At 43.5% G+C, this 13,136-nt stretch overlaps 1 protein-coding gene across 2 annotated transcripts in view; it reads left to right on the forward strand.

Annotated features, from left to right (window-relative positions):
• LOC127008583 (suppressor of lurcher protein 1-like) overlaps positions 1–9,802 on the forward strand; it is a 33,665-nt gene extending 23,863 nt beyond the window's left edge. The window contains exons 3-9 of one of the 2 annotated variants that reach the window (XM_050880796.1): positions 1,800–2,010; positions 2,419–2,600; positions 4,939–5,043; positions 7,399–7,501; positions 7,908–8,001; positions 8,444–8,609; positions 9,498–9,802. In XM_050880796.1, the coding sequence (XP_050736753.1) occupies positions 1,800–2,010; positions 2,419–2,600; positions 4,939–5,043; positions 7,399–7,501; positions 7,908–8,001; positions 8,444–8,609; positions 9,498–9,595 (959 nt within the window). In that variant the 3' untranslated portion in view covers positions 9,596–9,802. The remainder of the gene's footprint in view (positions 1–1,799; positions 2,011–2,418; positions 2,601–4,938; positions 5,044–7,398; positions 7,502–7,907; positions 8,002–8,443; positions 8,610–9,497) is intronic. The other variant, XM_050880795.1, reaches the window with a different exon arrangement.
• The last annotated feature ends 3,334 nt before the right edge of the window (positions 9,803–13,136 follow it).

The following is a 13,136-nucleotide window of genomic DNA, read 5'->3' on the forward strand; positions in this document are numbered from 1 at the left end:
CAAATAATATACTAAATGCTCTTTCATCGCTTTCAAATACAGTTAATTCTTATCATCTATAGAAAAAAAAACTTGATTATTAACTAGACATTTTTATTTGCGTTCCATATTACTTATTACTCGTATACAAGTAGTAGTAGTAGTAGTAGTAGTAGTAGTAGTAGTAGTAGTAGTAGTAGTAGTAGTAGTAGTAGTAGTAGTAGTAGTAGTAGTAGTAGTAGTAGTAGTAGGAGAAGGAGGAGGAGGAGGAGGAGGAGAAGGAATATAAGACAGAAAAGAATGAAAAAATAAAACAAAAAGGAGAAGGAGAAAGAAAATAACATAAAAGAAATAAGAAAAAAAAAAGAAGATAAAAGTAAGACAGAAGAAAGACATCAGAAAATCGAGGACAAAAAAACAAAAAAAAAATAGATAAAGAAAACAATAAATATAAAAATAAAAGAAAACAAAGAAAAAAACCCACACCAGTTCGACACCATTAACACGTCACACCCACGTCAGTTTAGCGCCGAGAATAGCCCCACGTGACCTATCTTCGTCGTCCATCTTCCTCTTGAAAAAAAAAGATATAATGTCCCGTCACCTTTGTCTCTTTTGGGAGCTCCACCGCCCACGTACACTCTCTCTCTCTCTCTCTCTCTCTCTCTCTCTCTCTCTCTCTCTCTCTCTCTCTCTCTCTCTCTCTCTCTCTTCATTCTCTTCCTCCTCCTCCTCCTCCTCCTCCTCTTCCTCAAATGTTCCCCTCCTCTTCATAAACTCATCTTGGTGCTCCTCTCCTCCTCCTCTACTTCCTCCTCCTCCTCCTCTTCCTCCTCCTCTTCCAACAGCCCTTGATAAAGTCGCTCTTCTCTCATCTTCCGCCCCCACTCTCTCTCTCTCTCTCTCTCTCTCTCTCTCTCTCTCTCTCTCTCTCTCTTACCTGCCCGAAGACACGTGTCCAGGTGATAAACGTGATTTGTGAGAGAGAGAGAGAGATAACACAGCACACTCTTATCTGGCTCAATGACGCACGAAGAGGAAATTAGCGCTTTTGTGTCACGCCTCCTCCTCCTCCTCCTCCTCCTCATCATCATCATCATCATCATCATCATCACAACGCGTCTAATCTATATTGTTACGACCGGACCTAATTACTTCCTTCCCTTTGTCTTTGCCTATGTGTGTGCGTGTGTGTGTGTGTGTGTGTGTGTGTGTGTGTGTGTGTGTGTGTGTGTGTGTGTGTGATTTTTATCTCTCGTTTTTTTTCTTCACTCTCATAAAACCTTAAATTTTCCCGTTCTCTCTTCTTTCTTCCTCCTCTTTCTCCTCCTCTTCCTCCTCCTCTTATTCTTCCTCTTCTACTTCCTCCTCCTCATTTACACATATAAAGCCAAATAAAAAATTCCATATTAATTTTCTTCATCCATTCTGTAATCTCCTTCATCTTTTAATCCCCCCCCCTCCACACAAAACTAGGGGTATTAATTTTTCAGTCTCTGTACCTTCTTTACCTTCTTCCTCCTCCTCTTTTTTTTTCTTCCTTTTCTTCTTCTTCTTTTCCTTCTTTCTCGTCTTGTTCCGTTTTTTTTCTTATTCTTGTTCTTCTCTTTTTCTTCTTGTTCATGTTCCTTTTCTTGTCTTTTTGTTGTTATATTATTTTGTTGTTGTTGTTGTTGTTGTTGTTGTTTTTCTTCTTCTTTTCCGTCTTCTTCTTCTTCTTCTTCTTACTCTCCTTCTCCTCGTTCTTCTCACTGATCATAATAACCTACATAGAAATCAACATCCGCCCTTAATCGTGCCTCTTCCGCCCTATTCGTCAGTACTCGGCTGCAACGACGTGATGGAGGCGCTGCCGGGGAGACCTGGCCACTGGAAGGGCATGAACGGCACCCTGGCCAGCCCCAACTACCCCATGCCCTACCCGGCCCGCATGCAGTGCCGGGTCGATCTCAAGGCGCCTCCCCACCACCGCGTCAGGCTGGTCTTCACGGATTTCCTACTATATCATCCTCTCAACTACTCGAATAAGAAGTAAGGGTTTGGTTTTGCACTATTTTATTTCTTTCTATTCTTTTATCTTCTTTACTATAGTCTTTTCATTTACTGATTCTTTTTCTCCTTTACTCATTTTCACTTCAAACTAAATGTCTTTTCCAACTCTTCATTTTTTTCTTCTTCGACTTCTTTATTTTCTCCTTGTTTTCCCTTTTCTTCTTTATTTTCTTTCTTTTCTTCTTGTTTTCTCTTTTCTTCTCTTTTTTTCTTCTTTCTCTTCTACTTCTTCCTCTTCTTGCTATTGTTTTTATTTTTCTTCTACTTCTACTTTTTTTTATTTTCGTATTCTTCCTCTTCCTCTTCTTCCTCCGCCTCCTCCTCCTTTTTCTTCTTCTTCTCCGTCTTCTTCTTCTTCTACTTCATCTTCTTTTTCTCCTCCTTCAGCTGCAACGCAATGGACTCCGTGACGATAAGCGAGAGTGCCAACAGCAAGCTTGGCACCTTCTGCGGCACCGGGAACCCGCTGCCCATCATGTCCTCCGGGTCCTTCCTCAGCCTCGTCTTCCGGAGCCTCACCTCGGGCCCCCACGTCAAGGGCTACCGGGCCGAGTACACGTTCCTTAAGGGTATGTAAGAGATATGGCTTAGTGAGTGGCAGGGAGGGTTGGTGTTGGTGTGATCTTCCTTTCCTCTCGTTTTGTTTTCGTTTCCTATCCTTCCCTCTTCTTTCCTTTTCTTTCCTTCTTCATTTACGATCGTCTTCCTTTATTGTTTTCTTCTTTTTTCTTTCCTTCCTTTACGATTTTCTTCCTCTGACAATCGTTGAATATTGGTGTTATTTTCCTTTCCTTCCTCTCCTTTCCTTTTCATTCCTTCTTCATTTACGATCGTCTTCCTTTGGTGTTTTCTTCTTTTTTCTTTCCTTCCTTTACGATTTTCTTCCTCTGACAGTCGTTGAGTATTGGTGTTATTTTCCTTTTTTTTTTTTCCTTCTTCATTTACGATCATCTTCCTTCGGTTTTATCTTCTTTTCCTTTCTTTTATTTCCCTTTCTTCATCCTTTACCATCGTTTTCCTTTGCTGTTTTTCTTCTTTTCCTTTCCTCTCCTTCCTTTTCTTCATTTGCGATCGACTTCCTTTGCAGCTTTCTTATTTTTCTTTCCTTTCTTTCCTTCTTCATTTACGAGTGTTTTCCTTTAGTGTTTTTTTTTATTTTCCTTTCCTTCCTTTCCTTTACGATTTTCTTCCTCCGGCAAATCATGGAGCATTAGTGTAATTTTCTTTTTTTTTCCTCCCTTTCCTTTCCTTCTTCCTTTACTGTGATCTTTTGGACTCCGTGACGCTTACCTTCCTTACACAAGTTCACACAAAAAGGAACCGTCAGAAGCATATCATCCCTTAAAGAAGACCTAACATCCGTACAATACTCTATAGACACACCAGTTCGAAACCCCGTACGATATATTTTTTTTCCTCCGTCCACCCGAGCTTCGAAAATTATGAGCTTCCGGGAGACTCATATATTTTAGTTGCTCTGGGAAGGTTTATTTTTTTATTTTTTAGTTTTTGCTCGCTGGGATTAACTGGTTTTGCGCAGTTGGTAATGGTCCGTGAGCGAGGCCTGTAAATTTTCACCGCTTGCCTGCCTCGTTTGGATGTGTGTGTGTGTGTGTGTGTGTGTGTGTGTGTGTGTGTGTGTGTGTGTGTGTGTGTGTGTGTGTGTGTGTGTGTGTGTGTGTGGTTTCGTACACACACCCACACACCCACACCCACACCCACACACACACACACTAAATTCCTTTCTCCTTCCCTCCCTCAATCCCTCCGTCCTTTCCTCCTCCCTTCCTTCCTTCCTTCCTCCCTTCTTTCCTCCATCCCTCCCTTCCTCATATCCAGTCAATTTCGAGATTAAAAACACTAACAAACAAATCTTACGTAAATGTTTCCTCTGCGATATTTTCTTCAGTTCCTCAACTTTACGAGGCGGCTCCAGGAGTTTTTTTTTTTTCACATGAAGTTTAATATTCCGACGAATCTCCATTTGCAAGAAACATAAATTGAGGAGACGGAGAGGAGTGATATATGTCGATGATACTAATGTTAACTTATATATAAAATGGAGGGGAGAGGGGGAGACTTATATTATGTTCATGATTGTAATATTAACTTAATCATGAACAAAACACTTATATAAAGAAAAGAGGGGGAGAAGTGATTCTGTTCTAATACCTTCATTCTATTAACTTTACCGTAGACATAAGTGATATTTGTCTATGAATCTAATAACTACAGGGAACAGAAAACGGAGAGAGGGTTAGAGAATAATGCAGTGAGTAAATCCACAGTGCAGGACTGGGGCGTCAGGTATGGGCCGCAGAAGTGACCGTTGGAGCTGTGACATTTTAGTTTATCTGTGGCTCACTTGGTTTGCTGCCTTGATAAGAAACAGGACAAGGAACATGGGGAAAAAGAGCTATTAGTATGTTGGGAAGAATGGAAGAATGATCAGAAACAGGACAAAGAAGAAGGAAAAAAAAAAGAGAACGATCAGTATGTTTGGAAGAATGGAAGAATGATCAGAAACAGGACCAGAAACATAGGAAAAAAAGAGCTATTAGTATGTTTGGAAGAATGGAAGAATAAGAAACAGGACCAGAAACATAGGAAAAAAAGAGCTATTAGTATGTTTGGAAGAATGGAAGAATAAGAAACAGGACAAGGAACATGAGAAAAAAAAGAGCTATTAGTATGTTTGGAAGAATGGAAGAATGATCAGAAACAGGACAAGGAACAGAAAAAAAGAGCTATTAGTATGTTTGGAAGAATGGAAGAATGATCAGAAACAGGACAAGGAACATGGAAAAAAAAAAGCTATTATTGACTTCTAATCATAAGGCACGGGTTCGATCCCCGGTGGTACATTACGGGAGGGAGGGTTAATGACCGCCACGTTTCTTTCCGCAGATTTCGGGCTAACAACGGGCCGCCAGCTGGACCACCACCCGTGTACCTTCGAATTCAACTCCACAGTGTACCCGAGCGGCGAGATCCACAGCCCCAACCCCGGAGGTACGCTGAGGACCCTACCGAAGACCCTGACAGTTCTCCTTACCCTTGTTCCTTGTCCTACTGATCATTGTTTCCATTCTTCCCAATACACTGATAGTTCTCCTTTTCTTTGTTCCTTGTCCTCTTTCTGATAATTCTTTCCATTCTTCCAAAAACACCGATACCTCTCTTTTCCCTTATTCTTTGTCCCGTTTCTGATCCTTTTTCCATTCTTTCAAAAACACCGATTGATTGATTGATTATTGGGGAGGCCTTTCTTGGCGCCGCAACTTCGGGGTCATTTGGCGCCGAATCTAATACAAATCAATTATCTTATAAAACTATATAAAACCAGTTAAAGATTAGACCATGATAAAATACAACAATAAAAGGGCAATAAAACCTACACTGGTAATTCTCCTTTCCTTGTTCCTTATTCTCTTTCTGGTCATCCTTCCTGACTTGGGGAGAACCTTGTGTCCTGCTCCAAAGCCCCTGATCTGTCCTGCGGTGTCTTATTTTCCGTCTAATCACTAAACCACAGACCAGGAATGCGTACCGTTTAGTCCCCCCTTCCTTAACGACCCTGGCAAACCTCCTATCCTTTGTGTGTCTTGCTCTCCCTAACCATCTTCATCAGTCATCCTCATCATTGCTCCTTCCTATCTAGCCCTGAGAGTCCTCCTTAGTCCACCTTTGTATCTCGTTCTTCGCTTAATCGCTCTGGTATGCCGTGTTTGTAACCATAGAGTAATGTTTCATCCTCTCCCAGCAGCCTTGAGATATATTCCAACTCCACCATTTACAGTATTTAAGTATAGGGGTGTCAGTCTGCTTATATAACCTAACTATACCTGGTCACACACTCACACCTAACCGTGACAGGCCTTCTCCTCTCTTGCAGCCTTGAGATTTATTCCAACTCTAGTATTTGCAGCATTTAATTGAACTAACTAAACCTGACCTAAGGGAAGGCGGTGGCTGAGTGGTTAGCGTGCTGGGCTCACATTCACCACGCCATGGACAACGTCAGTTCGAATCCCCACGCAACCACCTCGGATTTTTCAGTCACCGCCGAGTGGCCTAAGACTACCCACGTGCTGTCCAGATGACCACCCATCAACCCGGACTCTAGAAGAAACCGTCCAGTGAATCAAGAATGAGTTCCGGGGGGCAGCATGAGCCAAGCATAACTGGCGCCACTATAAAAATTGCCTGCGCCATGACGGGCTTAAGCCGACCATCTGGCGGGGATCATGTTTCTTAATGGCCCCTCTAAGCGAATTGATGAGAAAAAATCATCTCTCACGCAAACCATTTCATAATATATACCTATCAACGCATTTGTGATCAGTTTATGTATCATCTATTTTGGGGGTTTATATCATGGGAAAAATTTGGCCCGTCGCTGGTTCACGGTAAAACCACAAATTTGGTCCGTCGCTGCTATCGGGTTAAGAAAGCCTACCGGCGCTATAGGCGGGGATGTAAAAAAAATAATAATAATAACCAAACCGTGACAGGCCTTCTTCCTCGTATGGCTCCCCGTGAACACAAACCACAACAACAGTGATATCGGCCCCTACACCACCTCTCCGTGGCGTTCAATGAGCCACAACCACACCACAGCCTTACAACCCCTCCCGCCACACACACACACACATACACCTAATGAAAAAAGTAGGCCTATATCCGCCCTTGTAACCTCGGATAACCACTTTCTATTACCCTTGCAAGCCCACCTAAACACCAAATTTTTATGGGAGTTGAGGATATAACCTTAAAAGCTCAGTATCTGTCCCTGAAACAGTAACTCTAAAAATAACCGGCCATCTTGTGAGCGATAGAATAGGAAATGAGCGAAAAACTGCGGCGACAGACGATACTTGGTGTATTTTTCTTTTCTGTTTGGCCTACAGCGCCGGAGGACTTTCATGATGGGGCCTGGTGGTCGGTCCCAGCCAACCAGTGGCGCAGGCAACTGTTTTGTAGTGGCGCCACTTTGCTTGGCTTATGCTGTCCACCGGAGCTTCACTTGATCCTCTTGAGAGTTTCGCTAGAGTCCGGGTTGATAGGTGGTCATCAGGACAGCATGTAGGTAGTCGTATGCCACTCGGCGGTGACTGAAATTTTTCAGTTTGTAGCAGCGGGCGGGACTCAAACCCGGAGCCTCCAGGACACCGCATCCGCACGCTGACCACTCAGCCACCGTCACATGTTTTAGAGTGAAATTTTGACCGTATTCAAATTAGATTATGCCACGGGGTATAGGGTTTACACTTTCCCATTTGGCTATTCAAGGAACCTCACACTCTCCTGTCACACTCACACTATCCGACTCACCAGGTCACGTTCTCTCCCTTGTTCCTCCGACAGGCAAGTACCCGCGAGACACCGTCTGCCATTACGTCTTCCACGGCCGCAGAGATCAGAGGGTCATGCTCGACTTCTTGTACTTCGATATCGAAGGAGTCGCGCCGTGAGTATCCATTCACTTGGATTCGAACTGTAGTCTTTTATTCCCGTCCTCCGCGAAGCTTGATTTTAGCTCTCAAATATTAGCTTATTATAAACTTTTCCTCCAAAGACTCCACAAACCGGTTACTCTGATACGTGGCTAAATGTGTGATTCCAATGAGAGGATAAATTGTAAATAGATATATAGAGTTACTACATATATACGAAAAAGGTGTTAGCTATTTCTACTTAAATTTGAAGAGAACGTTCGACGCCAAATATTGGATTTCATGTAATTCTACTGACACTTCTGACTCTAAAGTTACTAAATACAAAAGACGAAGTGTTAGGTAGGGCATGAGAGCCATTTAGCGGCGTTGAGAATCCGTAACACCCAAGCAACTTTCTCCCACACTCTCCTCTTGCAGGTGTACGGCGAACAGCAAGAGCGACTTCGTGGAATTCAGCAACTCCCCGATAGAGCACGTCCTGCCTCGACGCTGCGGACGCTACGCTCCAAAGGTAAGAGAGGAACGAAAAGCGAGGTGGAGGGAGAGAGAGGAAGGAACGATGGAGAGAGTAGTAAGGAAGGGGAACGGAGTGAGTGGGTGGGAGCAAAGCGTGATGAGTAGATGCGAAGAAAATGAAAGATGGGAAGACAATACGAGAGACATGAGGAGCAACGTGAAAGAGACAGAGGAAGGAACGATGTAGTGTTATAGGCAAGGGAAACGGGGGAGGGGGAGGGGGAGGGGGCAAATAAACAAACAAAGGACCATGAAAAAGAAGAAGGGGACAAAGAGGAGAGAAGTAAAGTGACGATAGGAGGAAAATTAGAAAACAGGAGGAAACAAGGAAACATAAAGAACCATATCGTGAAATGAGGGAAAAGAAGGGCGGTACAATCAATCAACCAACTAATCAACCAGTCAACCACCCAATCAACCAGTCCCTTCTTCGCCAGACCGTGGAGTCCGAGGGGCCGTACCTGCGCGTTACCTTCCGGAGCGACAGCAAGTTCGAGGGCATGGGCTTCGCGGCAACCTTCAGTTTCTTCAGCGGGAAAAACAAGGACGCGAGGAGCAGTGATGCCAACCACGAGCACCAACCCCTCTCTGTGGCCACGGCAGGTGTGTGGGGGTTGGGGGGTGGACGGGGGTTAAGGGAGTAGGGAAGGAGGACGATATAGAGGGAAAGGAGGAAAGTTAAGGAAAGAAGGGAGGGTTAAGTAGAGGGAAGGAGGGGGATATAGAGAGGAAAAGGAGGAGGATAAAGAGGAAAGAAAGAAAGAAGGGAGGGTTAAGGAGAGGGAAGGAGGGGGATATAGAGAGGAAAAGGAGGAGGATAAAGAGGAAAGAAAGAAAGAAGGGAGGGTTAAGGAGAGGGAAGGAGGGGGATATATAGAGGAAAAGGAGGGGGATAGAAAAAAGAAAGAAAGAAAGAAAGAAGGGAGGATTAAGGAGGGGGAAGGAGGGGGATAGAAAAAAGAAAGAAAGAAAGAAAGAAGGGAGGGTTAAGGAGGGGGAAGGAGGGGGATATATAGAGGAAAAGGAGGGGGATAGAAAAAAGAAAGAAAGAAAGAAGGGAGGGTTAAGGAGGGGGAAGGAGAGATATAAGAAGGGAAGGAAGAAAGAAACAGGGGGAAAATGAAGGCAAAGAATGGAGGGAAAGAGATATTACATGGAAAAGGGAGAGGAGGAAAGGGAAGAAAATAATATAAAAGGAAGGAAAGAAAGGAGAGGGAAGGAAAATAAATGAAAGCAAAGAATGGAAGGAAAGAGGTATTGCAGGGAAAGGGAGAGGAGGAAAAGGAGGAAAACTATATAAAGGGAAGGAAAGAAAGGAGAGGGAAAGAAAATAATATAAAGGGAAGGAAAGAAAGGAAAGGGAAAGGAAATAATATAAAGGAAAGGAAAGAAAGGACAGGGAAGGAAAATAAGCCATCTACCTACTCCAATACATAACATTCACAAAACCCAACATTACCTAACCTTTCTACCTCCTAATTAACTCCACAGGTACGGCAGTTGTCACGCGGGCGGGCAGGTGGGTGCTGACGATGGCGATAGTCACGCAAGCATCTACACTTCCCCTTCTTCTTCATCGCCTTCTGTAGCGCTCACAAGGTAGCAATAAGAGTGTAAATAGTGCTAATGAAGTTGTATATTTTTCTCCTTTAACTGACTGATGTTACGCCAATCCCATGCTCTTTGTTGCTTGTTATTCTGTTTCTTCTCGTTTTTCTCTCTCTTTCCCTCTCTTCTTTTCGTTGTTACTTCGTCTCTCTATCCCCCTTTCCTTCTCTACTCTTCCTTTTCCTTCTCGTTTATCTCCTCCTTTCCCTCTGTTCTTTTCTCCCTTTCCTTTCCCGTGTTGTTCCCTTTCCTCTTTTTCTTCTCGTTTATCTTCTCCTTTTCCTCTGTTCTTTTCTCTCTTTCCTTTCCTCTTTTTCTGCTCGTTTATCTCCTCCTTTTCCTCTGTTCTTTTCTCTCTTTCCTTTCCCTTTCCTCTTTTCCTTCTCGTTTATCTCCTCCTTTTCTTCTGTTCTTTTCTCTCACTTTCCTTTCCATTTCCCGTTGTTCCCTTTCCTCTTTTTCTTCTCGTTTATCTTCTCCTCTTCCTCTGTTCTTTTCTCTCTTTCCTTTCCCGTGTTGTTCCCTTTCCTCTTTTCCTTCTCGTTTATCTTCTCCTTTTCCTCTGTTCTTTTCTCTCTTTCCTTTCCATTTCCCGTTGTTCCCTCTCCTCTTTTTCTTCTCGTTTATCTTCTCCTTTTCCTCTGTTCTTTTCTCTCTTTCCTTTCCCTTTTTCGTTGTTCCCTTTCCTCTTTTCCTTCTCGTTTATCTCCTCCTTTTCCTCTGTTCTTTTCTCTCTTTCCTTTCCCTTTCCTCTTTTCCTTCTCGTTTATCTCCTTCTTTCCCTCTGTTCTTTTCTCTCTTTCCTTTCCCTTTTCTCTTTTTCTTCTCGTTTATCTCCTCCTTTTCCTCTGTTCTTTTCTCTCCCTTTTCTTTCCCTTTTCCGTTGTTTCCTCTCTTCTTTTCCTTCTCGTTTATCTCCTCCTTTTCCTATGTTCTTTTCTCTCCCTTTCCTTTCCCTTTTCCGTTGTTTCCTCTCTTCTTTTCCTTCTCGTTTATCTCCTCCTTTCCCTATGTTCTTTTCTCTCTCTTTCCTTTCCCTTTTCCTTCTCGTTTATCTCCTCCTTTTCCTCTGTTCTTTTCTCTCCCTTTCCTTTCCCTTTGCCGTTGTTCCCTCTTCTCTCTGTCCCCTTTTCCCTCTCTCCTCCCCCTTTCCCTTCTTTTCCCCTCTTGTCTCTCTTCTCCTTTCCGTCTCTTCTCTTCTCTCTCTCTTTCCCTCTCTTCTTTCCATCGTTTCCCATTCTTCTCTCTCCTCCTTCCCTCCCTTCTTTCCCTTGTTCCCTCTCTTCTCTCTCCTCCTTCCCTCCACCCTCTCCCTTCTCTTCCCTCCCATCTTTATTTTTTTCCCCTCTTTTCTCTGCCCTTCATCCTCTCCCCTTCTTTCCCTTCCATTCCCTCCTGTCTTTCTCTCTCTTCTGACCTTTTTTTCATTTAAACAAAGAGAGAGAGAGAGAGAGAGAGAGAAAATACACGTGTACTTGTCACAGTTTAACACCTTATAATCGAGGCCACTTTGAGGAAAGGACGAGATGCGGTGATGGGAGAGGAGGAGGAGGAGGAGGAGGAGGAGGAGGAGGAGGAGGAGGAGGAGGAGGAAGAGTGGAGGACATAATGTGGCCCCCCTGTAGTTTTGTGGTTCCTTAACTATTCCACGTGGATGACTATGACCAAACCCTCCACATTTCTCTCCACACCACCACCACCTCCACACCTGACCGAATCCCTGACGCTAACTCTACAATTTCGTCGTTAACATTTAATAAGCCCATCAAGGAGACACTGAAACTACTACTACTACTATTACTACTACTACCACTACTACTTGCTACCGTTTCCGTCTTTCACAGTATGGTTACTATATAGTCGTGGTAATTCGGTAAACATCAACACTTAGTAAACGTTAAGATAGTACGTAGATGATGATGATGATGATGATGAAGAAAAAGATGATGATGAAAATAATACAACCCTTATATTTATTACCACCACCACCACCAACAACAACAACAACACTACCACCACCACCAACAACAACAACAACAACAACAACACTACCACCACCACCACCAACAACAACAACAACAACACTACCACCACCACCAACAACAACAACAACAACAACACTACCACCACCACCAACAACAACAACAACAACAACAACAACAACAACAACACTACCACCACCACCAACAACAACAACAACAACAACACTACCACCACCACCAACAACAACAACAACACTACCACCACCACCAACAACAACAACAACAACAACACTACCACCACCAACAACAACAATAACAACAACAACACAATTTCGTAAGCGTGAGGCAGTTAGTAAATCAAGACGACAGTACTCATCAACGGCCCTCCCACCCCCTTCTCCTCCCCCCCCCCCCTACACACCTGACGCAACCTTGCCTGTCCGCTAGGAGCCAATTTGCCCCGACAGGTAAATTACGCATAAAGAGATTCAATCAAGGCGACGTCAGGTGTAATTACCTGGACACACGCCGCGCCACTAAGTCCTCCGTCACTCCCTAAGTGCACGTAACGCAGGTAAACACGGTAATTATGAGGCAAGGTGAAACAGAGTCCTTAAGTCAACGATGTTACTGTGTTAGTTGGTCCGCCGCTGCATTCTTCAGGTACACGCCAAAGGTAAGCGAAGGTGTGACGTAAGGTACAGTGAGACCCTTGTTTAGGGAGGCGGTGGCTGAGTGGCCAGCGTCCAGGAGGGTTCGCGCCCAGCCCGCCCCCGCAAGCTGATAATTTTCAGTCATCGCCGAGTGGCCCAAGACTACCCACATGCTTCCCTGAAGACCACTTATCAACCTGGACTCTAGATTCTCTCTAAAAAGATCATCAAAGGACAGCATGAACCAAGCAAGATGGCGTCACTATAAGCACTTGCCTGCGCCATAATAACAGGCTGCGGCCGACTATCAGACCCCACCAAGAAAGAACAACAGAATTTGGGTAAACTCTAATGTAAACTGAATACCGACGCGAGACAAAAAGGTAAACAAAGAACAAGAGTGAGTTACGACTTTTAAACTATTCTGCAACACTTTCCAACCTTATTTCAACCCTGAGCAATGATCTTCTTTAAGTATACAATCGATTAACGAAAGAATCCAAGTAAACTCTAAGGTAAACTGAATACTGACGTGAAGGAATAAAGTAAACAAAGAACATGAGTGAGTTACGACTTTTAAACTATTCTGCAACACTATCCCACCTTTATTTCAACCCTAAGCAATGATCTTCTTTAAGTAAACCATCGAGCAACAACAGAATTCGGGTAAACTCTAAGGTAAACTGAATACTGACGTGAAGCAATAAGGCAAACAAAGAACAAGAGTGAATTACGACTTTTAAACTATTTTGTAACACTATCCCACCTTTATTTCAACCCTAAGCAATGATATCCTTCAAGTAAACAATCGAGCAACGAAAGAATCCAAGTAAACTCTAAGGTAAACTGAATACTGACGTGAGACAAAAAGGCAAACAAAGAACAAG

The sequence above is a fragment of the Eriocheir sinensis genome, chromosome 38, assembly GCF_024679095.1.
Source record: "Eriocheir sinensis breed Jianghai 21 chromosome 38, ASM2467909v1, whole genome shotgun sequence".
NCBI lineage: Eukaryota > Metazoa > Arthropoda > Malacostraca > Decapoda > Varunidae > Eriocheir > Eriocheir sinensis.